The 27837-nt window shown below is 43.6% G+C and overlaps 1 protein-coding gene across 1 annotated transcript in view; it reads right to left on the bottom strand.

The window, feature by feature from the left end:
- PCP4 (Purkinje cell protein 4) overlaps window positions 1-27066 on the bottom strand; it is a 54118-nt gene extending 27052 nt beyond the window's left edge. Inside the window, exons 1-2 of the mRNA XM_024758340.1 lie at window positions 26985-27066; window positions 2412-2463 (exon numbers count right to left, since the gene is read on the bottom strand). Of these exons, the coding sequence (XP_024614108.1) occupies window positions 2412-2463; window positions 26985-26993 (61 nt within the window). The 5' untranslated portion in view covers window positions 26994-27066. The remainder of the gene's footprint in view (window positions 1-2411; window positions 2464-26984) is intronic.
- Between the last annotated feature and the right edge of the window lie 771 nt (window positions 27067-27837).

The following is a 27837-nucleotide window of genomic DNA, read 5'->3' as shown; positions in this document are numbered from 1 at the left end:
ATCTGAAATTAAGACAGAACATGTTAATAACAATTTGAATGTATACAGCACCTTTATTTTATAGCTATCAAATAATCTCTAACTTTTTCTATTCAAAAATGAATATCCTCTAATATCTAGAATTACATAAAGAAAAGTTTTATCCACAGCACTTTGAATATTTTTCTTTCTATTAATTTTTATACCTCCAGAAAAGGCATACGCAATTTTCACTAGAGTGGATCAATTTTTATCTGAAGGAAATTTCATGCCTTAGAATAGCAGAAAGTAGTGTCTTCTATAACAGCTGGTAATTCCCTCTGGTGCAAAGCATAGCGTGTAGACTTGCTTTGAAGGACCCGTGGGGGAAAACAGCGCTGCAGAGGTATCAAGCACAAAGGGCCTAGTCTTGCCTTGGTCACCACTCTGCTTGATCTCAGACTCCATAACTCCTGTATGACCTGGGAGTTACCCAGAGCAGCAGTTCTCAAAGTGTGGATGAGGTACCCTGGGGGCACTTCCTTCCTTTGAGGGAACCCACAAAATCAAAATTATTTTTTAGTGGTACTAAAGTATTAGTAGCTATTTAAAATCTCATCTGCTCATAGGTGCACATAGAAAATTCTCATAGAATTTTCTAGAGGCTACACAACACGTGATATTACAACAGATTGAATGGAGAAGCAGCCATCTTCCATGAAGCCAGACATTAAAGCGATTTGCAAAAATACAAAACTCTTCCACTAAATTTTTTTTCTGTCTTGGAAAATATCATTACTTTTTATTTTTTAAATGTTATTTATGTTAACATGTCATAGGTTTGTCACTTTATTTTTAATGAATGAATAAGTAAACCCTTTAACAATTTCTCCATTTTAATTTCTAATGTGGGAACCATCAATAGATATAGCCAACAAAAACGGAAGCTCTTAGGGGTCTTTAAGAATTTTTAAGAATGGAAAGAAGTTGTGAGAGGAAAATGTTTGAGAACTGCCGCACAAGGGCATCTCTGGGAAGCCTTTTGACTCTAAATTCAATGATTCCAAGGTTGGCAGATTCCATGGATGTGAACTCCAATGATGAGATGGATATGAATCTGTGAACCCAGCAAACCGGGAAGCACCCGTGTGGCAGTCCTTCCTTCTCTGTTTGAGCAGTTCTCATTTTGCTCCTCTCTGCTTCCTGACCTCCTTGCTAATAACCCACCCCCACCACAACCCACACAGAGAAGAAGAGAAAAGCCGTGGGCATCGTGAAAGGCTTATGAAAGAATTTATTTCCTCCCCCACCCTCCTCAATCCCCCAAGTCTGATCAGGACATTCTTGGGCACCAATCCCTCTGCTTATTAATATAATGATCATTTCATCCCAGTGGTCACCGCCACAGAGACCCTGTCCAGTACGATGGTGCCAAACAGGCAGCTGAGTCAGCAAGGCCCCAGATGAGTGCACCACAGAGAAAGATTCTAGTACCTTAGTCTTGTTCAGGCCGCACTCAGACTCATGACTGAGGACCCTAAGTTGTTTCCAGGGCTCTAAGGAATTTTTACAGCTGGTATTTGAGATTGGCATTATCCACAATTGGATGGACACCAGCCTAAATTCCATTCAGCAGGAAGCAGGAGTAGTTTTCCATAAAAAGTGTGTTCATTTTGTAACTAAGAAAAAGTAGGAACACCCAGAACCTAACCCCACCAGAACCATAACTAACCCTCGGCACTTACTTGGCGATTTTTTATTATGACCAGTCACCCTCTATCACAACCGCTAAAGCTGGGGAGCTGGGCTTCCTCCCAGCTCTGTCTCTTTCCAAGTCCACACTCTTCCCATTCCTGGCCATATCCCAGCTCTTCTGCTCCCAGTCTGTTTCCCCATCCATAAAATTTAATGATCATTCCTACAATTTAAGGCTGAGGTGGAGACTGGAATCCAGGAGGCAAATGCTCTGATCTCTGCTATTATTGTTATCTGCTGGTGAATCCCTGTGGTGACACTGATCCAGGACCTCCCCTGGTCCAGCACCGCGCTCTGTGTACGAGGGAGAGAGAAGCGAGTTTTAACCCTCCTTTCCTGTGAAGTTGAGCCCTTCACAGTTTTCAAAGCGCTTCTCTCATTTGATCTCATTTTATCCTCACAACAACTCGGACGATTCTCACCAACCCTAATGAAGAAAACAGAGAACAATATTTGCATTGTAATCATGTTGCCCAAAATGGGAGTCCTCCTTTGGGAGGGAAAGTGTTCTCATCACCGCATTTAGCTCAGTTTTCTTTGTAAAACCAGACCACGGTGCTTACTTTGAGTTGCTAAAATCCACTCCAAACCAAAGTGCAGACGTATATAGTAGCCGATCAGGATGGAAGTTATGATCCGCACCTGCCACATGCCCATGGGACAAAAGTTAAGTAGTTGGACTATTCATGGGGTCTTACCATTTTCACCAGATGTCTTGTCTTTTCCATTGGTTGCCCCAGCTCCTTGTCGCTAAAGGCGTTAAAAAAAAAAAAAGAAAGAAATTGTTATCAGACACTTTCAGGATTATTTTTGTCTCTCTTATTGCTTCAAATACCTCTTGCACTATATCAAGTTCTGTGTCACTTTAGCTCAGATGGTTAAAGCATGATGTTCGTGAGACCAGGAAAAGATCAGCCCATGAAAGGATGCACCGGAACATCACAGAACACCACCCCACCGGACCAGATCCACTGCTCTATGCATGCAGTTCACTAGTCACAAGGAAACCAGAGAGGAGACTGTTGATGGATCAGAACAGCATCAAAAATATGAGGGAAACAGCCAAGAGTTTGTGCCAGCTGTGAGAAGATCAGAGCTGTCCCTTTTGTCAACCACTACACGGCTGTAGTTTTGTTCCAGTCACTATGTTCAATGCCTCATCTTCAAATAAATTGGAATCAACTAAAAAATCTTATGTCAAGAGTTTCTCCTATTGTTGAGTTACTTTTCTGTCCGTGTTTATGTTGATAACAGCTGTGTGTTTTCATTTTACCAGGTCGACCAAAAGTATGAATATATTATGGTTAGTCTTGAACCTTTGGGCGTGATTCTCTGGATATGTGGTCTGGGGAGCTATGTGCATTGTATTGTATATGCAAACATATAAGCATGTTTCCTTGAAGCTTACCCAGCGACTGTCTTTAATTAACATGATGTTAATTAAAGATTAACTGTCTTTAATTAATTAACATGATACTTCTCTCCTTAGAGAGAGAAGTATTTCATTAATCCAATTTTCTGGTCATTATCAGAAAATATGCTTCGAGTTGAAAAATAATAAAGTGATTGTAAAGTCTCTAAATTTCAGGTGAAGAAAATGAGGCCAGGCAGGGAGCTTGATTTGTCCAAGGTCATGTAGCTAATTGGATGGAAGTTACCACTGGAGACTGGACTTCCTTGCCAAGGTCAGTGTCTTTCAGGAATTGTCATCGTTATGTAACTATCTGATGGGATCATGGAAAGAGAGGCAAGGTGCTGACCAAGGAGAAAATCAATATAGATGACTTCCACCAGGGATAAGTGTTCCCTTAAAATTTATATTTGGGTCTAAGACTTCAGCCTAAAAACAATATTTAAAAAAAAAATCATCAGTTCCCAATATTGCTCTGTGTTGTCATGAGAAATTCCCAGGTCCTTGGCCAACACTTGATTAACAGAAGCCCGATCATCTGGGAAAATCTTGCTTTCAAGTTCTGATTAGTGTAAATAAACAGGGTGAATGAATGATACAGACTTATGTGAACAAAATTAACCATCCCTGTGTACGTTTATTACCTGGTACATTTGATAACTCGAGAGAGAGGCAAAGCCAAGTCTCCCGTTTATTTCCAACCCCACCACACACATGCCGCGCACGCACGTGCGCGCACACACACACACACGCCACACACACACCCCATCTCAGTCAACAAGAAGCTCAAACTCCCACCCACGGGGGAGTTCACGGGGTCACGGGGGTGCTCTGCCTCGTTCTGAGAAGAAAAACCACCTTTCTCTGGCAGGAAGTGGAAGGAAAGGCTAGATAAGTGTGGGTTCTTTCTTCGTATTTCACTTGAAAGTTCTTGAATTTTCAGAATCCAGACCTGCCCATGTTCCCGCAGAGGAAGAAGGCTGCATCTGGCCAAACATGAACTCATCATCAATAAACTCCATTGAGCTCCCCACGTCATGGCATCATTATCTAAAATCTCAACCTGTAATACACATCATCTTGATTTAAACCAAATTACACCTTTCTTAAATACAGTCGATTTGCAAGTAAAAATGCCACTTTCTTCTTGCCTGTGCTTATTCGGTCTCCTCTCTTTAAACACAAAGCTGGTAAGTTCGCTGCTCTATGGAAATCTGATCACCATCGTGAAAGATCAAACTAGACGCACAGCAGCCACCCCTGGGGGCTGAACCGCTCCAGGGTTTAACCCCTCCAGCCTTCCTCACATAATTCACAGATGACTCAGAAAACAAAGTGAATTCCTCGGAATAAAAGGACGGGGTTTTAAAGTTGAATAAAGTCAAATTCAATGGCATAGAAGTACAAAATAGGTGCACACCCAGCCCCACTGTCTTTAAATACCTTAAACACTGACATTTTTCAAATGTTGTGAATACTTCGTTCCATAAAAGATCACCTCTTAGAAACCTAAAGAACACCAAGATGAAGTGTGCACAGGGGAGAAGAGGGGTTCATTTTTAAGGATTTCTAAGATAGGGGTTTTGGATCAGGTCTTATATGATGAAGGTAAAATGAAGCTGATAGATGTCATAAGGAGATGGTGTCGCGGATCAGAAAATGATCCTGACAAAGAAAAATGTAGTCTTTGAAAGCACCTCATTTCAGAATTCTTTGAGACCTGGAGACATTTTTAAGGCAAGGCTGAGAGCAGTGGGGGAATATCCAATAGCTTTCCTGTTCCTGGGGTCTACAGCAGTCAACACACATGATTTTTTTTTTATCACCAGGTGAGGTGGCTGAAATTCCCTTGGATCTGTACCTGGACAGGGTCTGAGTCAGGCTGGATGTCGAGGTGCTAAAGGCAGACATGCCCCAAGTGGTCCTGGGCATCAGTGAATTCTGACGGCATCCCTAACCAGGTAGGTAGCACCACGGTCCTCGTCAGCATCACTCTACACATTGTATCCCCCGGCACAGAGGACTTGCTCAAGGTCACACAGCAGGGAGGTGGCAAAGCCTGAGCTCCAACCCAGAAGCACTGGCTCCAGAGTTGCCCTGGGAACCACTGAGCCTGTGCCTCCCCCAATATCCTCCTGAAGTCCCACCCCAGCAGGTGGGGAGATTTCCACATGGAGGGAAAGAAGACAGCACCACAGAGAAAAATAACTCAAGAGAAAATGCATCACCATTAAAACCCCCTCCTTCTATCTCACGCCCATTTCACCATCAGGAAATGCTAGGTCCCCATCTAAGGACACGGCCCAAGCAGTTAACGTTACACACAGCATTGGAGTCGCCTTCTTCTGCAGCACAAGCTGGAGGCTTGCATGATGCTGGGGAGTCTGCAGAGCAGTTGTGAGGTGATGTGAGGGAATAAGGCAGAACAACGGCCGGGAGAGGCCTTCTCTGGGTCCTCAGCCCTTAAACCCTCACCTGGCAACTCCCACGGGTCTTGGGAGGGAGGTTTCCTTCCTCGGTGATGTTAACTAATACAAGGATAGCATTACAGAGTTTAATAAAAACCCCAATTGAAAGGAGCCCAGGGCTTCCCTGGTGGCGCAGTGGTTGAGAGTCCGCCTGCCGATGCAGGGGACACGGGTTCGTGCCCTGGTCCGGGAGGATCCCGCATGCCGCGGAGCGGCTGGGCCCGTGAGCCATGGCCGCTGAGCCTGTGCGTCCGGAGCCTGTGCTCCGCAACGGGAGAGGCCACAACAGTGAGAGGCCCTCGTACCGAAAAAAAAAAAAAAAAGTATGATTTTAAATCATGCTTTTAAATCATTACAAGTATGACTTTTGAAGTGATTTTTCCTGACAGCCCCCTTGCACCAAGGGCTACAGGAAAATAACAAGGAACATGTCTTAGTTTGGTCAGTTTGGTTTCTCAGAAAGCAGAGCCTGAGGCAAGAGCCGTTTGTGCTACAACTCAGTTGGGGAGGGAGGTGCCAGTAATGAGGCGGGAGTGGGGGAGTGGGGCCCAGACAGCCCACGTGAGGACTCGTCATCCCTCTGGCACCGCCAGGCGCACCCAGACCCCGAGCCTGCACCCTCCGGCAATGCTTGAACTGTGTCCCGGGATCCACCAGCTCCCATCTTGCACTGACCCAAGACACGCGCCACAGAACTTAATTCCTGATGCTTCTAGTCTGGGCCGCGTCTCCAACCTGGCATCTGCTCCGGAACAAGGAGGACGCCCTGGGGAAGGAGGTGGGGACGCACGGTGTGGGCAGGAGGTGACACGTTGTCACTTCAGACCTGCCTGAAGTCTGCGGAGCCCACGCCAGCCGGCCACCCACAGGGGCCTCAAGTGACACGAGAGAGGTGCCTCACTCACATATCAGTTTGGCTGGGTGGCTCTTTTCCACCAAGTTGCAAAGTCACGGACGGTCCGTTCATATTAGATGTTTCACTAGTGGAAGAGGCCACGCCCATTTTCCGGCACGTAGACAATAGATCGTCTTCAGATCTATTTCCTCCTATACTTTGAGCTCAGAGTGGACGTTACAGTGTGTCTGACCCCATTGGTGCTACAATTAGGTACATTCACCAATGCACAAAACCATGGGCAGTGAAGGTCACGGATTTAGTGTCAGACAGAGGCCCGGAAGCAACCCGGGGGGTGACTCGCTCCTGGACTAAAAATTTACTTTTCCTTCTATGAAGCAGGCACTGGGCCGGGCCCTGAGGGTCCCCAGGAGAAGGGAACGTCCTCTGACTTTGCTTGGCTCACAACCTAGAGGGACAGAGACTAAACCAACCATCTCATACGGTGGGTAAGAGCTTGACCAAAGATGACCAAGATCAGGGGCACGGAAAAGGGTCCCCAACTCACACTGGGGTGGGTGAGGGCAAGGGGAGGGTTCCACATCTTGTGGAGGACCATGAGTCCCAGCGACCCCACCAGCTGGGCATGGCTGGGGAAATCCCTTATCGAGTCTCTGTTCCCTCCTGAGAAGGAAAGATGCTAACCTCTGGCTCCTGCTGTCACAGGTAGGGACCTGACATGCAGCAAGTGTGCTCTCCCCATCTGTCCATCAGTGAAGGAGTTTTCCAGTAGAGGCACTATTTATTGGGCAATATCAAGTGGATGACATCTCTGTATCAAGGGAAAGGAAAATACATGTTTCAAGGCGTCTTTTAACCTTTTATCTTCTGTCCCCAACATCTGGCCTCTGCTGGACTCTGTCTACCAAGGAGTTGCAGAGATCTGGCAAAAGAGGGAAAGAAAAGTCCATCCCCTCCCCAGGGCGGCTTGGAAGCTCTTGTTCAGCAAGTGCTACTTCACACCGTCTATCCCCTGATGATGCATTTCCTCTGAAGTTATTTTTCTACGTGGCGCTGTTTTCCTTTTGTGCTGTTTCATCCTGATACTCAGATTGCTAATGGGTTCAGGGATTCTGGAGCCCCTGAAATGGCAACATCGTGACAAGCAGAGCCTCAGATGGGTCATAAATAATAGGAAAAACACCTATCTGCATGTCTGGCGTAGAAGGGACACAGGGACCGTGACGGCTCAGATACTGCATATTCTTACCAGGGTCAATATCCTTCACAGGAGAGATGACAAGATGGAGAACAAGCCCCAAAGATCTCAGCCCACCCTTCTGAGGTGTTTTTTGATCACTGTGTTTATAAAGAAACAAAAAAGGCATGTTCCTATGGTATTACATTAAGGCGTGTTTCTACAGCATTATATATAATGTTTTATTGACGAAAGATCGTGAGTGTCTTAGATGAAATATCAGATTTTAAATGGACAGAGATGGGAAATCACAGCGATCGTGCAGTGAAATAAGATAAACAGCTGGGTCAGCCAGCAGGTAGCTGATGGTGCTCAGAGCCACCACAGTCATGAAACCAGTGGCTTCTCAGTGACTTCAAAGGCACACCATGAAAGGCCCCTTCCAAATCAAAGGCCCTGAATCTATCTGAAGAGCAGAAGAGTCTTTTCTGCCAGCATTTTGTGATAAGGACAGAATTGATTTAATTTCTTGCCACCAGTATTTTAAAATCATCTATATTTCTCCTGGTAACATTCCAAAAACTGAGTATTCAAAAAATCCACTAATTTAATCCCTAAAGGTGTAGAAACCAATTTCAGAAGAGAACTTCAGCTGCAGGGGTTTCAAAGAAAGCCCAAAAGTTGGTTAAAAAGAAAATGACAGGATCTTGCATGACAAACGCATTAACCTTTATTATTCCTCCTAATTCTTCCGCCCCCTGCTTTCACCTCTGAAAGACAAATAATTCCGCCTTAAATACTATATTCAGCTTCTAGCATTTTCATCCTGACCTTTATGGTAAAAAGATCCCTCATTTTTAGGGATTGGTGGTTTGCCTTATTGAAATTTGCTTTATACTTTATCCTATAGCCATATATTTTAAATTAGTATTTTCTACACTTAAAAATCTCCTCTGTGCCCATCTTCTTTTCCAAGAAAAGAAAATTTTGGAAAATAAACACACAAGGAGGAAAGCAAAAGACTACCTATAATCTAACTATTCAGAGTTAATCTAGGTAATCTTCCTTGAAATATTGCAGAGTATTTGCTTCCCATTTCTTTCTGTGTGGACATACATAAATATAGCCTCCATTTTATAAAAATGACATATACCACCCATACAATTTCACAACAGGTAAAGGTTGCAATTTAAAGAATACTTGCTATGTAACGGCTTCTGTATGGGATCCTCTAATTTTATAGATGTGATGATGAGTCCTATGAGTTCATCGTGGGATGAGTTCATGTCCTATTAAATTCATTTACAGTAAATACCTCTAAATTTTCAATTCCACGTATCTCAAATATGCCAATAAAATCACTTTGCTTCATTTATTCAACTTAGCTCAACAAAGAGTCACGATGACACATGTGTTGCTGTCAATTCTCCTTGAAAATGAAAGGCATGGAAGGTTCCAAATGGTCTTTGAAATTGGGTGGAAGGCACCACCACATTTACAGTGTTATTTGTTGAATTGTGTGGCCCCAGAATTGAAGCCCTAACCCCCAGGACCTCAGAAAGTGGCCTGATTGGGAGATCGGGTCCTTACAGAGGTGATCAAGTTAAAGTGAGGTCATTAAGACAGGTCTTAATCCAATAGGCTGGTGTCCTTGTAAAAAGGGGAAATTTGGACACAGACATGCATAGAGGGAGGACAGTATGACGAGACAAAGGGAGAAGATGTCATCTACAAGCCAAGGACAGAAACCCAGAGCAGATTCTCCTTCACAGTCCTCAGCAAAAACCAACCCTGCTGATACCTTGACCTCGGACTCGTGGCCTCCAGGACCAAGAGAAAATATACTTCTACGGTTTAAGGCAGCTGGTCTGTGGGGATTGTTACAGCAGTCCTGGCAAACGAATAAGCAGCACATCAAAGAACAGAGTCCTCCACTTGGGCTGAACTCTAGATGCACATAGAAGAAAGCTCTGCACTGGCCTTGCCCCACATGCCCTGGAACCTGGTCCCAGAGAGCACAGGGGCGTCCTCCTTCCGCATCACTTTGGGTGCCTGCTCTCCATGGGTGTGCCATTCTGTGGGAGGGGGCTGAATTCCCTCCTGAACCCCGAAGTGCACGGAGGCAGAATGCTGTCTCGGGCTCGAAAGAAGGTAAGTGTTCTCTTTAAACCACACGGCACGACCCAGAATCAGCCCAGAGCCAGGGCTTTCCCAGCTGCATCGCGGACGTCCTTGTCTGCAGCCACATGGATGCCGACAGTGATGCAGGGCAGAGCGACGGGCAGAGGGTCCCTGCTGGCTGGAAGCTCCTCGCTGGTTTCTGCGTGGTCACAGAAGCCTGGCCAGAACCAGGCCCCACGAGTGGGATCAGGTAGCGATGCTGAGCGTCAGTTTAAGGGCCAGGACAGACACCCACATGGAGACTGTGCTGAGGCTGCTGTGCCGAAGCTGAGCACCCCCTACTTTACAGCATACCCTGTCTGCTCTGTGAGACCCTGGAGTGATTGACAAGGACCCGGATTGTCACCCCTCCCTGGTCATTTTTTTTTACATTTCTAATACATCAGCTCTCAACTGTAAAGCACCATTTGGAAATTGTTGCAATATACGATTTAAATTATTTTCAACTATGGGATCGTGCTATTCTCTAGACACTGTAAACACCTTGCATAACCAGTTGGGCTTACTTTTATTTAAGGTGTGATACTGCAGAACCTGGGTTCTGGGGCTAAGAGTAGAGCCAGGGGACTGACTCCAAAGGGAAACAAAAGAACTTCTGGGAGTCTGAGAGTCTATATCGCAAGTGTAAGACTGTAAACATGTCAAAACTCATCCACCGTACAACTTTAAAAAGGGTAATTTTACTATATATAAAATATACCTTAATAAACCTGACTTTAAAAAAAGAAAAGAAAGAGAGCCCTGGAATCAGGCTGTCCAGGCTCTCCAGCCCTGTCACTTAGCAGCTGTGCGACCCTGCTCACAACACTTAACTTCTCTGAGCCTCAGTTTCTGCTTCTATAAAATGGGCGTAACAATACACCGACCTCATCCGGTTGTGAGAATTCAATGAGATAAAAATAGTCACATTACCTAGATGTGGTCCCTAGAAAAAAGTCAGACTGACAAGTAATGGTAAAAGAGGCTTGGAAAGACAAATGCCTCCTTCTTTTCCATCGTATTCAACTTGCAGTAAGTTAAGGTAACGGAGGCATACGGGGCTCAGCAGTTTGAGGAAAGAGGAAACCCAGCTCTCAAATGTGGCTGAAGGACCCTGAACAAGTGATTTCATTCAGCTGCTTCTTCACCTGCTCAGTTTCTTCTTCGTGGAGAATTAAAATAAATACGATTAAATTAAGCATGTATTTCACATGGCTGTGATGAGAATCCAAAGACAGGATACTGGGCTGCATGTTCATTTTTTTTCATAAACTCTGCAGCCTCTGCCTGTTAGTTGTTGTTACTTTCACTTGAAGTTCCCTGAGCCTCTGTTTCTGCTGTGGATGCATTTGTGTGTTTGGTATAAATCACTGATTTATTTTCTTTCTAGAAAGAGAAGATGCAGGAGGAGGGTAGACGATGACCAGAGAAGGAAGGTGGAAGGAAGCTGGAAGGACCTAGTGACCCCCTTACATCGTGTGTGCCTCTCACCCAATCGGCAGACTCTCCCCAAGTCTGAGCTTGAATAAAAGGACGTGGAGGTCAATATACAGCCACAGTCAACTCAACCTGCCTGGGCCATCTTTGGAAGCCCCAGGGATCTGTGAGATGCTAGAACAGGGCTCCAGGACCCTGCAGACAGCTCTCTCTCCGTAATTCACTCTGTCTGGGTGTCCCGATTTATTTTCACATGTTTAACTAGCTTCATAAACTCTTGCCTGGACACTCCTCCTAAGAAAAAGCCAAAGCTCGGTCCCTGTACGTTGACTTGTTGTGACGGAGTGCAGACGTTGACTCAGCCCTACTTGCTACTCCGTGGGCTTCTCCAAAAGGGGGCTGTTCCAGGCTTCAGAAGCTAGAGTCTTTCTTTTTTGGTAATAAAGAAGCAGCCAGGGATTTTTTCCCCACTCAAGTAAAACAAAAATAGCTTCAGAACATGGTAGAAGTCTGAGGTTTTATACTTTTGGAAGAGAGGGGAAGGCTTTGTCCTAAATCAGCTGTCACAGCTCAAGAAGTGAATTAGAAATTAGAAGACAGCAGAAAAGCTATACTATATAAAAAATAGATAAACAACAAGGACCTTCCGTAGAGCACAGGGAACTCTATATTTTGTAATAACCTATAAGGTGTATATGTATAAATGACTCACTTTGCTGTACACCTGAAACTAACACAACACTGTAAATCAACTATGCTTCAAAAATAAATAAATAAAATGAACAAAAGAAAAAAGCTACATGGGCCATTGAATCAGCTGCCCCCTGGGGAGGTGAAAATTCTAGCACTCTCTCCACTTAAAACAAAACATACACAGGCCCCACCCACCCAGAAGCACTGACCAGCTCAGTCTAATGTCTCTGCCTTCTTCACAAGTAATACTGCTCCAAATTTTATTTTCAAATCCCTCCGAAATCCAGAACAATTTAATTTGCTGGAAAACAAACCCAGCTGTAATTTAGTTGAAGGTTGCCTTCCAGGGACAGGGCTGTTAAAAATGAAGGAAGCTCATGCCACCAACCTGTCTCATACCCGCCCACCTGGTTCTTACTATGGTTAGAGCTTTGTACTTCCCAAGCCCAAAAATGTTCCCTTAATTGGACAAGCATAACACACCTGCCCTCTGTGTCCCCTGACATCACACACACAAGGAGAAAAGGGTGAGGACGGAAGGCTTAAGTGCAGGAAAACTCTCATGACGAAACGGGCCCCTCAGAGCCAGCAACCTCACTCAGTAAAGACGTTTGAAATCCGACTCGGGGGAATTTTTCACATTGAGGTTATAGCTCAGCATTTATATGGTCTTTAAAAAATATACGCTTTCCAAGTGTTTTTGAATCCGTTTTATGGCTCCAACCTCATGACAGTCTCGCGGGGTCAGACAGCATCATCGATTCCTTGTTCAAGCATGTCCCTGGGTGGGCTTCCTCGAAGCTGGCATGAAAGCTCCATCTGATTTGTGGCTAAGACCCTCAAGCCGCCTTGCTTCCATGGTCAGGCGTGGGCCATTCCGGAACCCTCCACTTGGAGAGGGGAAAACCATATATAAAAAGCTCCAGGCATGGCAAAGGGATAATGGAATTATGTTGCAGCACTCTGTCTCTCTCTGTTTTGGTTTTTTTAGGTTTTTTTTAACATTTTTATTGGAGTATAATTGCTTTACAATGGTGTGTTAGTTTCTGCTTTGTAACAAAGTGAATCAGCTATATGTATACATATATCCCCATATATCCTCCTTCCTGCATCTCCCTCCCACCCTCCCTATCCCAACCCTCTAGGTGGTCACAAAGCACCGAGCTGATCTCCCTGTGCTATGCGGCTGCTTCCCACTAGCTATCTATTTTACATTTGGTAGTATTTGTAAGTCCATGCCACTCTCTCACTTGGTCCCAGCTTACCCTTCCCCCTCCCCATGTCCTCGAGTCCATTCTCTACATCTGCATCTTTATCCTGTCCTGCCCCTAGGTTCTTCAGAACCATTTTTTTTTTAGATTCCATATATATATGTGTTAGCATACAGTATTCATTTTTCTCTTTCTGACTTACTTCACTCTCTATGACAGACTCTAGGTCCATCCACCTCACTACAAATGACTCAGTTTCGTTTCTTTTTATGGCTGAGTAATATTCCATTGTATCTATGTGCCACATCTTCTTTATCCATTCATCTGTCGATGGACACTTAGGTTGCTTCCATGTCCTGGCTATTGTAAATAGAGCTGCAATGAACATTGTGGTACATGACTCTTTTCGAATTATGGTTTTCTCAGGGTATATGCCCAGTAGTGGGATTGCTGGGTCGTATGGTAGTTTTATTTTTAGTTTTATTTTTTTCACTAAAAGGCAATCGGCAGCCCCCATTTCTGCACCTCCCTTCCCCCACCTCACTGAGCCAGCCCTGTGGCCCTGTGACACTTGCAGCCCCCTACAGGGTCCCTCATTTAAAGGGCCCACACTTGGCATCACGTTCTCAAAATTCTTCATCATGTTCAACATGGAGCACCACATTTCTATTTTTCACTGTCCCTCCCAAATCGTGTCACTGGTCTTCTCCCCACCACCCAGTGGCAGGCTCACTTAGACTGCCCAGCTCTGAGCTCCTGTCACCTGGAAAGAGGTTTATGGCAGAGGCGGACTGGAGCAAAAGATGACAGAGCTGTGGCTTGTTTTTCAGTGGCCTCGTTTCTGATGGGAATCTGCTCTACTCTTCAGCCCCTGTCCTGCTTCCTTGTTGCAATACTGAAGGGACACAGGAGCAGGGCAAGGTCCCCTGAGGCCCCTACTTGTAACCCTACAGTTATATTACACGGCATATATATTTGTGTCAGGTGAGAATTCCAAATCCTCATCCAAAATTCAACTGTGGGGAAGCTCTTGCATGCATTTCAGTCAAATCTGGCTCTCAGCAAGAACTCAGCATAAAAAGGGTGATGTGGAAATTCACAAAACAGTGCCCCACAAAGGAACTGAATCTGCTCTGAAGTTGGGAAAGACAAAATCTAGATGAAAAAATAACAGTGAACTTGCAAGAGGTATTTGGTGGAAGTACAGATTGACAAATGGCTACATCTATTTTAAGAAGACATCAAGAGGAAGTAAAATGGCCCACATTTTGGAGGTAGAGAACATTGCCAGAAATAATATTTGCGATGTGACACTGTATTATCTCGGTATTTTGAACAGGACTTATGCATATGTGAGAACTGAGCTATAAATACAGGATGAGCCCATGCCCTGAACGAACTCCAAAGACAAGAAAATAATAAAATGAGTAATAAGCCCCCCGGGGCTCTGAGACACAAAGCGTGCAGTGATATTTTGCCATGGTCAAATGTTAATACCCTCACAGAAGATAGATTACAGGCATATCTAAATTCACTTAGGCATTTCTCACAATTAGAATATGGAACTTTTAAAATAACACAATATGCACAATTCCCAAAATCGTATTGACTGTCCTCATGTAATCTGCTTCCAAAGTACTGAACAGATTTATTTTCACTTAACACTTTTAAAGAAAGATATGACAAGTCAGTAGAACCCAACTATTCATTAATAAGGATGAAGAAAATGTCCAGCATGTTTAAAGCAATTTACATCACTAAACAGGAGTTAGAAATCAACTACAGTCAGCCCTCCGTATCCGACAGTTCTGAATCTGAGATTCAACCAACCGCAGATTTAAAATATTTTTTAAAAATTCCAGAAAGTTCCAAACAGCAAAACTTGAATTTGCTGCATGCTAGCAACTATTTACTTAGCACTTACACTGTATTTGCAACTATTGATATAATTTACATTGTATTAGGCATTATAAGTAATCTGGAGATGATTTAAAGTATATGGCAGGATGTGTGTAGGTTATATGCAAATATTATGCCATTTTATATAAGGGACTTGAGCATCTTTGGATTGGTATCCATCCGTGGGCAGGGTGGTCCTGGAACCAACCAATCCCCCTAGGATACCAAGGGATAACTGAATAGTATCCTAATAGATGTGTATCCATTCATTGGACCTGAAGATTGCTAAATTCGCATGAGGTTCTAACATATATGACTTTGAAGATTAACCATTAGCTATGGTGGTTATTCTTCAACCAACATGTACTGAGCCCCTACTTTTGTAAGCATTGACTCTCTGGGAAGGTTTTGCTGGTCACATCCTTCTTCCCCTTTCCAGGTCTGCACAGTGATGTTAACCAACCCTTCCCTGGCACTTGGTCTATACAATGAGTAGCCCCGTACCCTGTATGGACCCTGTCGTCCAGTTAATTTTATGTGAACTCTGTCTCCCCCAGTAGCCTATAAGCTCTTTGAGGGGAGGGGTCCGTTCACCCAGCACAATGTCCAACATATGATGGATTCTCCATCAATGTGGGTTGAATGGTATGTGCTGAGGCGATGAAAGGGTGTAGAAGACACAGTCTCTGTCTTTTAAATATTCATAATCTAGAAGGCAAACAGAAATTTGAGAGGGTAAGTAAATACCAATAACAGGCATATCTCGTTTTACTGCACTTTGCAAATATTGCATTTTTTACAAATTGAAGGTTTGTGGCAACAGTGTGTCAAGCAAGTCTACTGGCGCCATTTTTGCAAAAGCATTTACTCACTTTGTGTCTCCGTGTCACATTCTGGTAATTCTCACAATGTTTCAAACCTTTTCGTTATTATATTTGTTATGGTGATCTCTGATCAGTCATCTTTGATGTGACTGTGCAAAATGAGTATGACTCGCCGAAGGCTCAGATGATAGCATCTTTTCAGCGATACAGCATTTTTAATTAAGGTAGGTACTTTTTCTTAGACATAATGCCATTGCACACTTAATAATAGACTGCAGTGCGGTGTAAATGTAAATTTTGTACACACTGGGAAACAAAAACATTTGCGTGAGTCCCTTTATTGAGATATTCACTTTATTTCAGTTCCATTGGTCTGGAGCTGAACCCAAAATATCTCCAAGGTCTGCCTGTACATGCAATGGTTTTGCCATAGAAAAGGACTCTGTTGCCCGAGCAAACATTTTCTAAGAGTTTGATTTTGGGGGTTTAGAATGGTCTTGCACTTTCAAACAGAGCCAAGGAGGGTAAGGCAAGGAATGAAGACCACTGGTGTAAACTCAAAGTCAAGGAAACTCTGCTGGACCATGCAGAAGGAAACTTTGTGAACAGAGATCTTTACGAGATATTGTACAAGAGGGTGAGGGGGTCGGCTTGGATACGTGAATCTCTAGAAACAAAGTGGAAGCCCTGGTGAAGGAAAGAATAACTTTGTCAAGATTTCTGTGGTTGTTCTTTTTTTACTCGGAAAAAAATAATCCAGGACAATATTAGTTTTAATATGTTTCATGTCCAAGTCCTAAATGGAATTGGGACAGGTATAAAAGAAATTGGGCTGTATCCAGGATATGTCAGAAAATGAGAAATTTAATAGGATAGGAAATGTGTACGTGAAACCTAGCCTGACTTTTGCTCAAGAATCTCTGTGATTTTGAACAGGATTAGCCTTGGGGCACTCAGTTCCCTATTTTAAATGACTACCTGGAATGAAATGACAATAGGGCCTCCTTTAATTCTAAGCAGGACGGTAGAAACAATCTTCTTTCTCTGGGTCAATGGTCTTTAAGCAGGCCAGCTGCGCCTCAGGAAGGGGCAGGGCCACCACGTTCAGCTGCACAGGTTGTGCACTGCACAACTCCAGAGGGCACCACTGACACAGACTGCAGTATGGATGGCACCTCAGGGATTGCAAGGTGCTCAACTCTTACAACTATGCATGGAAAAGAGAATTTTAGAATGTCTATTTATATCAGTTTAGGATCTAAGATCAGTAAGAAAGAAATTAGATGTTACCAGTAGCTATTATCTGGATTGATATCAACATCATCATCTGGTGGGTGGGAGACAGTGGAAATCCCATGACTGAGGATTGTCCAGAACACCCTCCCTCTTTTTTCCCTTTTTTTTAAATTGAAGTATAGTGATTTACAGTATTGTGTTAGTTTCAGGTGTACAGCAAAATGATTCAGTTTTATATATACATATTATATATAATATATATATATACTATTTCAGATTCTTTTCCATTATAGGTTTTTACAAGATACTGAATATAGTTCCCCGTGCTATACAGTTGGACCTTGTTGCTTACCTCTTTTATATACAGTGGTATGTATCCATTAATCCTCTCCCCACCACTTTCCCCTTTGGTAACCATGACTTTGATTTCTATGACTCCCTCACTCTTAAGTTGCTCTTGGAGGATCACCACATGCGGCACTGCAGTGCCTTGTGCTCCAGTAAGAGGATTTATATTTATACACCTACATTTAACCAACCTAATCGCACCACAGTAGGTAAGTGGCTTTAAAAAATTCCTGCCTTGTCACATGCTACAACATGGATGAACCTTGAGGACGTGAAGCAAAGTAATACAAGCCCGTTTAAAAAAAAATGACAAATATTGTATAATTCCACTTATATGAGGTACTTAAAGTAGTCAAATTCATAGAGACAGAAAATAGAAAGGTGGTTAACAGAGGATAGAGGAAGGAGAACAGGGAGTTGTTTAATGGGTAGAATTTCAGTTTTACAAGAGGAAAAATTCTGGAGATCTGTTTCACAACAAAGTAAATAAACCATACGATTGAATTACACACTTAAAAATGAGAAAGATGGTAAATTTTCTGTTTTTTACAGGAATAAAAAAATTCCTGCATAAAATTTTCACAGATATTAATACTTCCAGCAAAAGCAACAGGGAAACAATGGAAATGCTACCTAACACTTCTCCTATTAGAATATCTTCACAAGTGCCAATACAAGCTTAAAAATCACAGTCAACAAATTCAGCTCAAAAAGAAGCACAGGGCTTTCCTTGTGGCACAGTGGTTAAGAATCCGCCTGCCAATGCAGGGGACAAGGGTTTGAGCCCTGGTCCAGGAAGATCCCATATGCCGCAGAGCAAGTAAGCCTGTGCGCCACAACTACTGAGCCTGTGCTCTAGAGCCCACGAGCCACATCTACTAGAGCATGTGCTCCGCAACAAGAGAAGCCACCGCAATGAGAAGTCCGTGCACCACAACGAAGAGTAGGCCCTGCTCGTCGCAACTAGAGAAAGACCGCGCACAGCAACAAAGACCCAAAGCAGCCAAAAATAAACAAAATAAAATAAATAAATAAATAAATAATTTTTTTTTTAAAAAAAGAAGTGCAGTTACCAAGACTATCAGTTACCAAGACTATTTGAACTACAGATTTCCACGTTTTCCATCAACAATTATCTCTCACAAGTATATACGGTGCCATGACATTTTGACTAAGATTAATAAAGCCATCACAGTTAGCAAGATATCTCGAGTATAGCTTATTTCATCATTCTCTCATTCTTTTCAATGCTTACTTTTGGTATGTTTCATAACCGCACTTAAGAGATGAGCACATTAGCATGAATAAATAATTTTAAAATAAGTAAATAAAAAATTATTGTGCATGCATGCTCCAATTTTTTCCCTGAGGGGGTACACTATCAAAGGCTTTGAAGATCACTCTTCTTGAGAACTGATACCCACGGTCACTGTGTACACCATTCCATTGCTCTGTCACGGACCTGCAGGACGACTGAGGAAATGGTTCCCCAAAAGCTGATAAGCTTTGAATGTCAGTTTTTAAGTACTTGTGGATGTTTATTATTGGAATGACCACAGATAATGGTGAGAAAGTCAAAGAAAGGAAGGGGCAGGATAGCAATGGTTTCACTAGGGAGAGACCAGAATCATTTCAAACCACCTTGAATTGTTTCAGGGATGTGTTCCTACAGCATAATAGTTTGAAGTTTTGCTTGTTGCATCTCCATCTACAGCTCTTTGAGACTCATGAAGAGAGAGGACCTTTATAGAGGGTTCAACACACTCTGCCAACTTGAACGTGGGCAGGTTTGTGTCAACACCTGTGCCTACCGATGACCTCTCAACCCTCCCAGATGAGGAGACCATCACTGTGGATGCTCTCGGGCTCAGAATCTGACCACTTCACGGCCTCAGGGATTCTTCTGCACATCAAACAAGCATGCGGAAATGTGGAAAAGAAAAGCCTAGGTACAATTAGCCATTTTGCCAGGCTCAAGAAAATAAAGTGATATTTTTCTAACAACCCCTAAGGAAACAGTGGATAATACTTAATAAGGAAATTATATATATAAGAATCTTAGGGCTTCCCTGGTGGCACAGTGGTTGAGAGTCCGCCTGCCGATGCAGGGGACATGGGTTCATGCCCCGGTCCGGGAAGATCCCACGTGCCGCAGAGCAGCTGGGCCCGTGAGCCATGGCCGCTGAGCCTGCGCGTCCGGAGACTGTGCTCCGCAACGGGAGAGGCCACAACAGTGAGAGGCCCGCGTACCAGAAAAAAAAAAAAAAAAAAGGAATCTTAATCTTTAAAACAAGTGTAATTTCTTAATTAGTTTTTACATATTGGAATTTAACCACATGACTGACAGAAAAGTGTATTGGTTAAAAAACAAATTTCAAAAAGATCTTGGGAAGAAGAAAGAACGTATTTCCTTGTTATATTTTTACTCTCTTGTTTGGTTAAGACAAATGTTAATGAGTATTATCAATCTCTGGGGTCCTCTTCTCAGGCATCGTATAAAATTAAAATAACTAGTCACTTTGTTAGAACCTTGGCCACGATACAGGTGCAGTGTTATGGGGACAGATGACCATTTCTTTCACCGTGCCACTCCACAACAGTTTTGGATTGTAATAGCCAGCAAAGCGTAATCTCACGTCAATCCAGAAAGAAACTCAGTTATCAAATCGCCATAAACAAGTATTTGAAAACTAACATTCGAAAGACATTCCAGGCCATTTGGTGAAGGATTGCAATATGGATGACTTGAGATATTTCAGTCTTAGGAAATCCACCAGTGTCCTCAAACTGGAGGCTGAAACCTCCCAGAGCAAAGGACCCCCTGTTCTTCCTTATGGCTCCATCATGATATGAAAATTGCCCTATTTGAGTGGGGCAGCTCACACTTTTGGGCTTCTTCCCTTTAGATGTCCTGCAGGGGCGTTTTCAATGTGTGGATGATTACCTTCTTGCTTTATGATTCTAATTTGTCTTCCTTTAATTTAAAAAGTGGCAGATTAAGAGTAAAATATAAAATAATGGCATTTAGTGGTGCTTGATTTTTCCACTGGCAATGTTATAAATATGGCCAAGCATTTCCCTTTCAGATACGGAACAAGAAGTCATTTAGTGAGTTTTTGAAGCATAAATTTAGGGCTATTTGCAAGGCACAAACAATATTCAAGCAGATTGATGCCTGGAATGTGTAACTTATACTGAATGGTTCATGTAAAACAGCCCAGAAATGGATGTTGGATTGATGGGTTTGGGCCGTTGCCAGATGTGGCAAGCTTGCTTGGCTTATGACACAAGACAATGAGCTATAGAACATTCTCCTATCTGTACCCAAAGCAAGCTTGCTTGGCTTATGACACAAGACAATGAGCTATAGAACATTCTCCTATCTGTACCCAAAGCAAGCTTGCTTGGCTTATGACACAAGACAATGAGCTATAGAACATTCTCCTATCTGTACCCAAAGGGCACCTGTACCAAATCGAATGGAAAATGTTTCCCCATTCCTTATTTATACCTCACTTCATTCCAAAGACTGGAAGAATGGTAAGTAGTTTGTGCCTGGGGACAATAAAAAAAAGGGAGACAGACCCCACGAGACTGCACAGCATCCTGGATGCACAATTCAATGTCCTACTTCCCAGGAGGACAAATACGAATTGATGTCTTTTAGCATATGAATTGTCCTGTATTCCTATTTCAAATATAAATGAATTTGAAATATTTAAATATGCACCTATAATTAAAATATTTGTTTTAATTAGTACTAACATTGGTGCTTCATTTTTAAGCATTAATTAAAATATTTAAATACGCAACTTGCCTCCTGTATGCAAGATATATTGCGCCTGCAACAATACCCCAGAATTCACAGTTTGGCTGATGATGATTGGGCATATGGAGCTAACTTACTAAAGATCAGTTTGGACTATTTCTTATTCGCCTCTAATACCAGCCAAATTGGTTTTCTATTTCAATACATCAGCCATTTTTCAAGGTAGTCACGGGTTCTGCCCCTCAGGTTACCACCCCTTTTTGTTTGAATTTCACAGAACTTGTCTGAATCAAAATAATCTCAATGAAGAATAACCCCAAACTGAAGGATATTAGAATTCTCCATCCCTCCCACAGCTCCCTATTTTCCTTGACATTTTCCCAAATGTCAAGAGTTCTTTCTATTGAGATTCTTCTAAGTTTTTCTCATTTTCTTTGCCTGCTGTGAAGATATTTATTTTGCATGTATAACAATGCACCCATTTCCAATTTAAAAGGATTTAAATGGCAAACACAGGTTCCAAACCCATAAACAACAAAAGAGAGAACTTTTTTCTCTCCAAACTCACCTGGACCCCAAATCTCAACATTTAGAGAAGAGGGTGCTGGTCTGTTGGTCACAGTAACTGATAAATCCACAACCTGAAATCTACTGATTCATCCAGTAGATTAATCTACTGAACATTACAAAGTGCCAAACCAGGAGCCAGGTCTGTGGATGACTCAGGAAGTTCAAAGTCTAGGTAGGATAATTCTAATAAATAAAATGCAACACATAATACTTGCTATGGTCTGGATGTTTGTGTCCCCCCAAATTCACATGCTGAAATCCTAACACCCAAAGGTGATGGCATTAGGAGGTGGGGCCTTTGGGAGGTGATTAAGTCATAAGGGTGGAGCCCTCATGGGTGGGATTAGTGCCTTTATAAAAGAGACCCCAGAAGGCTCCTTCACCCCTTCCACCAGGTGAGGATACAGTGGGGAGTCTGCAACCCGGAAGAGATCCTTCACCCAAGGATGCTGACACCCTGGTCTCAGACGGCCAGCCTCCAGAACCATGAGCAATAAATTTCTATTGTTTATAAGCCACTCAGTCTGTGGTACTTTGTTATAGCAGCCCAGACAAATCAAGATAATACTTTAACAGCATGATCTTTACTGCTGTGTTTTATAAAAATATCAGTCAAATATAATATATACCTGTGCATATGCATCCCCTAAAATCTTTCTTTTCCCCCACTATGAAGCCCTTTCTGGAAAGTCATTCTAAATTAATGGGAAGCCCCAGGCTTGGGTTCATGATATCATTCAGGTGTTCAAATAGTCCAGTGTGCCCAGTGGACCAAGAACAGAAAGACCCCAAACAAATTGTGAATTCTTTCCACCTATGACAACACCTCTGATAAAGCACTGAGAGCAGAAATTAGAATTTTAAAAAATAATGCAGAGAACGTGTTCATCATAAATTCAAGGCACTTTCCATTACAAAAGCTCATGTTTCCTCTTCATCTTGATCACACTCTTCCACTAAGCCCTTAATAAAATCAATTTTGAGTCATTTATTCAATTTTTCTCTCTAAAAAAAAATACGTCTTGCATTCTGTCACTCTTAGAATTCAAAAGAGAAAAACGGTGAGACTTAATCCCACAGCATTCGTTAATGAAATGCAGGATTGGGGAAATCAATCTTATAATAATCCATTACCATCACCAGCCCAGCAAACACAGTTTCTTGCTTCACTGTGGCCTCTTCCCACTTAGGAAATGTTGAAACTCGAACCCAAGTTGCAATTGATGTCTTTCTAGACCTATTGTTCCCAATTAGAGTAGAGAGAGCATCTATCAATGTGTGATCCAGCAAAACCATATGGATTTTGCTGGAGCTTCCTATATCTCCTCTCAGGTATATCCCCAAATGAGGTTAAAATTACATAAGAAATTGCATTTTCATTTGACCTTCTCTTGCTAAGCCTTTGGGGCCAGTTGCAAAAATCTACATTGTGCAGAGTTACCCTCAGAATCCGTGCTTAACTGGTCTAAATTATACTGTTCCTTGCAAACCTATTACTCACCAGTCAGCATCTGTTTCAGTTCACTGTTACATCATAGGAAACACACAACCATACCAATTTTCATTTTAGGCCTGTTTCATCTTACTATTTCTCTCACCAAAGGGTTACCCTGAGAGCCAAGTAGGTGAGCCCTAAACCAGTGTCATATGTGATTTTTAAACCAATGGCTACTTCCGGAAAAAAAATCAAGCCTTTTCCATCCCCCGCCCCCCAATATAAGTGGGCATAGCTCTCCCTTGCAATCTCTGTCCAGAGCAACACCGTCCACTGCTTTCTTCTTGCTTTAGAGATTTAATGTATCAGGCAAGTAGCTTCTGATTCTGTGCTAAGGATACACAGGTGGGTCTAAAGATTTGACCCACAAAATTCCTCGGTGTGTTCAAACCATGCCTTGACAAGTGTGGTCCTTTTGTCGTGGCCAATGTCTGGATGCGAGAAAGGCCCAGAAACCTGGCACCAAATTGCAACATCCCATCCAAGCCGATGCAAGAAAACAGACTGTGAACAGCAACAGGGAAGCGTCAGGAGAGCACTTTCCCAAAGGAGTCTCAAGTCTAATTCACAGCTGTCAACGGATGCATTATGCAACCGGGAACTCCCCCATCCTCTCACAAACAGGGCGATGGTGTGTGTCATTTTTTAAATCAGCTCTCCAAATGTGTGCCTTTATGCGTTAAAATCTTGATCCTGGCTCTCCTAAATAAGTTCTTTTAAAAAGCAACTTAAAAACAGACACCTGAATGAGAAGATGGAACTGATTTTCATTGTTGGTGGAACTTTTTTTCAAATGGTATTATTAGGTCACTAAAAAAAAGGAGCCTTTCTCTTTCTTGGGCAGGGAAGAGACGAGAATACATTTTGTAAACTTCAACCTTGGTGTTTTGGATTTTTGATCCAGTGAACGTACCGAAGCTTGTAACCTGATCCCAGCTAAATTGTCTTCCAGCTCATCTCGTAGATTGTTCCAGGCACATCTGACACACTTTAATACTGAAATGCCAATTAGACACCCCTGCAAACCACCTCCACTCTCTCACGTTACCCTAAATTTGTACTTTACTTTCCTTGCTATACTTGAGCTGCTCTTTTCAATCACATGCCATTTACCCCTAAAAAGCGTTGTCAAGGGGGAAAAAGATGTGTTGTCGTAAAGTTACCCAGTTTAAAGCCAGCTCCAGACTCAGTCCCCCCCACCAAAGGTTGCAAGAACTCAAAGACAGAGCTCACCCCAGGGAGCATGTGACCCTTTCGGGACCTCTCCTCCCAGCCCAGCTGTGATCTAGGGAATTTCTGCAGCCGGCACTATACCCTGACAGCTGGAGCAGCAACTCTGTGCCCATCAGACTCAAATAAATCCTGAGGTCAGGGTAAAGTCTGACAAAATCCATTGCTTTGGCCCTCTGGGGTAATTAGTTACACAGGTAAGTAAATGGTCATCTGAAATCCTTCCCTGCCTGAGAATTATTAAAATTAGAAGCCACATGGAAATCATCCAACTAAAGAAAAGCTTAGGGGGGAGGGGGGAGAGATCCCATCCTCTACCCAGAAAGGAGCTTCTGTTCAACTTTATTAAATGTTTTAAGCAGATTTAAGTCAAGGGACAAATTCCCGCCCTCCGAGGGGCACGTTCCCAGAACGTTGCCGATGAGCCGCAGACCTGGTCACCGGGGCTGCACGTGACGTGGGGGGGTGGGGGGGGATGGGTGAAGAGGAGGGAGAAAGGCGGAGAGAGCTGGAAGGGAAGCAAAGGGGGGCAAAGGTGTGAGATGTTCATGTTGTGGGATTTTATCAACATTTAAGGAAGAAGGCAGAGTTCTTGGAAGAGCCCGCAAAGGCCTCTGACGGAATGCTGGGGGGCGGGGCCACGGCTGCAGAGCTGCCCTAATTACATGTTCAGCAGAAACGAGGTTGTGAACCTCATGATGGGTGAGCTCTGGGAAGTTTGCTGTCTCCCTGGGGACCCACAGTTAAGTGACACTGCCAAGCTGAGGCATTCTCGAAAGCTCATGAGTGTGGCGTGGGACAAGGAGCTTCTGCTGAAGATGGGTGACAGCCAGAGGGGAGAGCCAACGGGGGGATCCCCACTCCCGAAGAGTCCCCTTTAGCTAACTTGATCGAAGACAGGGAGCCCCCTGGGCTACACAGTCTTCTAAGCCCTTCTTCTATCTGAAACTATTAAGTTGTATAAAAAAAAAACCCACCCCACACGGCCATCCCTTCTACTTGCAAGTATGGTGAGCTGATGCAAACAGAGAATATACTGAAATCTCTACAGTCTACAGAAAGCCCCTCACCTGAGCATTCAGGAAAAGAAGGCCTGGCTCTCATTGCCCTGTCTCTGTTTCAGAGCCCCAGCTTCCTGGCCTCAGCTCCCCACTCTCCACCTCTTTCGCTTTCTCTGGCATGCATTGTTCATACGGATCAGAAAATTCCATACGCAATTTGGACATCAAGACCCACCCAAGTCCTGGCTCTGCCCTTCACTAGCTGGTGGCTTTGAGCCAGCTGACCTTGAACTTCTCTGAACCTCAGTTTCCTCATCCGTCAATTGGGAATCATAATAGCACCTACTTCACAGGCTTGTGGGGAAGTTCAAATAAGGTTACTGGATGCCCTGCTTGGTACTGGGGACACTGGGCAAACAGGAGCTGCTGTGGTGGAAGGTTTGCTGATGCTGGAAGGTTTCTGCCTCCCCATCCTCCATCCACGCTCGCACTCTTTCTTGCCCGATCCCTTAGCTCCAACCCAAACCCTGTTCCTAAATTTTATAACGCTTTGCCTGCTCCGTCTTCCTGTCATGTTTATATCAAAAGTCACCCATCAGAGAGATGAAAGCAGGGAAGAGGCATTTTATTTCTCAAGTTGTTAATTTTACTGTAGATTTCAAAAAAAAAAAAGGATCACCCGTCTGTCAAAAAAAGGCAAAATAAAAGATTTTTTAAAATAATGATTTAAGTGCCAGCCAAAAGGATATGAAAGTGGATTTGTCTCAGCTACCAAGTGGAATTAGAGGGTGTTGGTGTACAACCCCAAAACTGCCTTTTTGGAAAGAAAGACAGAGAATAGGATCTTTTAAAAAATACAATGAGCTATCAGTTTGCCCCAACAAACTCTTCTGGATAAACAGATACAGAGCAGTGACTTTCAATTGAAAATTGGAGCCAGAGTTTCTCCCGTCTTAGACCCATACGCGCAGATTTTTTGTGGTTCATACAATTTGCATTTCTCTACTGGTTTTACTCTGATTAACTGCAGATGTAGTTTGTACAGGCAATGCTTCCACATGGCCGTGCAAGGCAATCCTTCCCTCACTTCTCTTCTGAGGCTGACTTTCGCCAGCTGGCCTGCCTGCTCACATTCTGACAGGTACCCACCAAGGAAAACATGTGAAGACACACACGCTGCAAGAGTGCAAATCTTCACAAGGGACTAAAAACACTCAGCTTTCTCTCCTGAGGTCTAGACCCCAAAGCACTTTCCAAAGTCACAATTAAATCACAAGCAAAACAATGAATCCCTTTCTCTACCTAAGGTGAATTTTTAAAAGTTGCAAACTTAACCAATGTCTGCACTTGCCATGCAAACCCAGATATGAACAGAGTCAGTCTCCCAAGCAAACGGTTCCAGGGTCGAAGTGTTCTACATTTTCTGAACCTAAATGAGCCCCTTCTCACCCCCAGGTTTCCCTCCAGGAGTCAAAGCCCCACTCACCTCACTCATGATGCTGTAACAGCAGCTCCGATATCTCTACCAGCCACACGGAGAGCACTGCTCAGGGGTCGCTGCTCCCCGGTCCTGGCTTTTCTCTTAAAAAGGGCTGCCCAGTGGCATCATGCCTCCCGTGAACCAATGAGATTCATTCACCTGTCTGAACGCCTGGCAGATATCTGAGGGCTCCCAGGGCCACCTAGTGGAGCAAAGGAAGAAGGCGGGCTCGGTCACATCTCCAAGTCCTGCCAGGGAGGGAAGGAAACCACAGATGACAAAATAGTCAAAGTCAGAGGCACATGGATCATCACAGGTTTGCCATTGATCATAATTTCAAGGGGTACAGGATTTAGACATGTGGAAAATGCACTTTCAATGTCGGTGGACAGAAGGGGTTTTTTTTTCAAAGGAAGACCAGTTCTGACAATGCCAGTGCCAGCCGTTCCACACTCCTCCTGGTTTTCTCAGGAGCTGCCATTTCCTCATCCTCTGTAGCACAGTCTCAGCCTTCAGAGTTGAACATTCCCCACTCCTCCTCCAGCCCCAAACCTGCCAGCCTGCTTGCACCCCAGGAACTCATCCCCTGGTGGGGTCATGGACTTGGAGAGTCACGCTGTGACCTCAGAGGAGAGCAGCTCCCCCAGCTTTGCCTATGGGTGTCATAGCCTCGCAAGAACCAGGAGGAAAATGGCTTTGACCCTGGAATCTGCCCATCCAACCTGGCTGTGAAGATCCTTTTGCCCAGGTCTGGACTCCTAAGACCCTGAGAAGCATCCGAGTGGGCCCTTGATCTTTACAAGGCAGACGTCACAGATGAGAATGTAGCTGATGCACAGAAATGAGATGCGTGTGACTG

This window comes from Neophocaena asiaeorientalis, unplaced genomic scaffold (assembly GCF_003031525.2).
Source record: "Neophocaena asiaeorientalis asiaeorientalis breed wild unplaced genomic scaffold, Neophocaena_asiaeorientalis_V1.1 scaffold45, whole genome shotgun sequence".
Classification (NCBI taxonomy): domain Eukaryota; kingdom Metazoa; phylum Chordata; class Mammalia; order Artiodactyla; family Phocoenidae; genus Neophocaena; species Neophocaena asiaeorientalis.
This window is presented reverse-complemented; position numbering and strand designations above follow the sequence as displayed.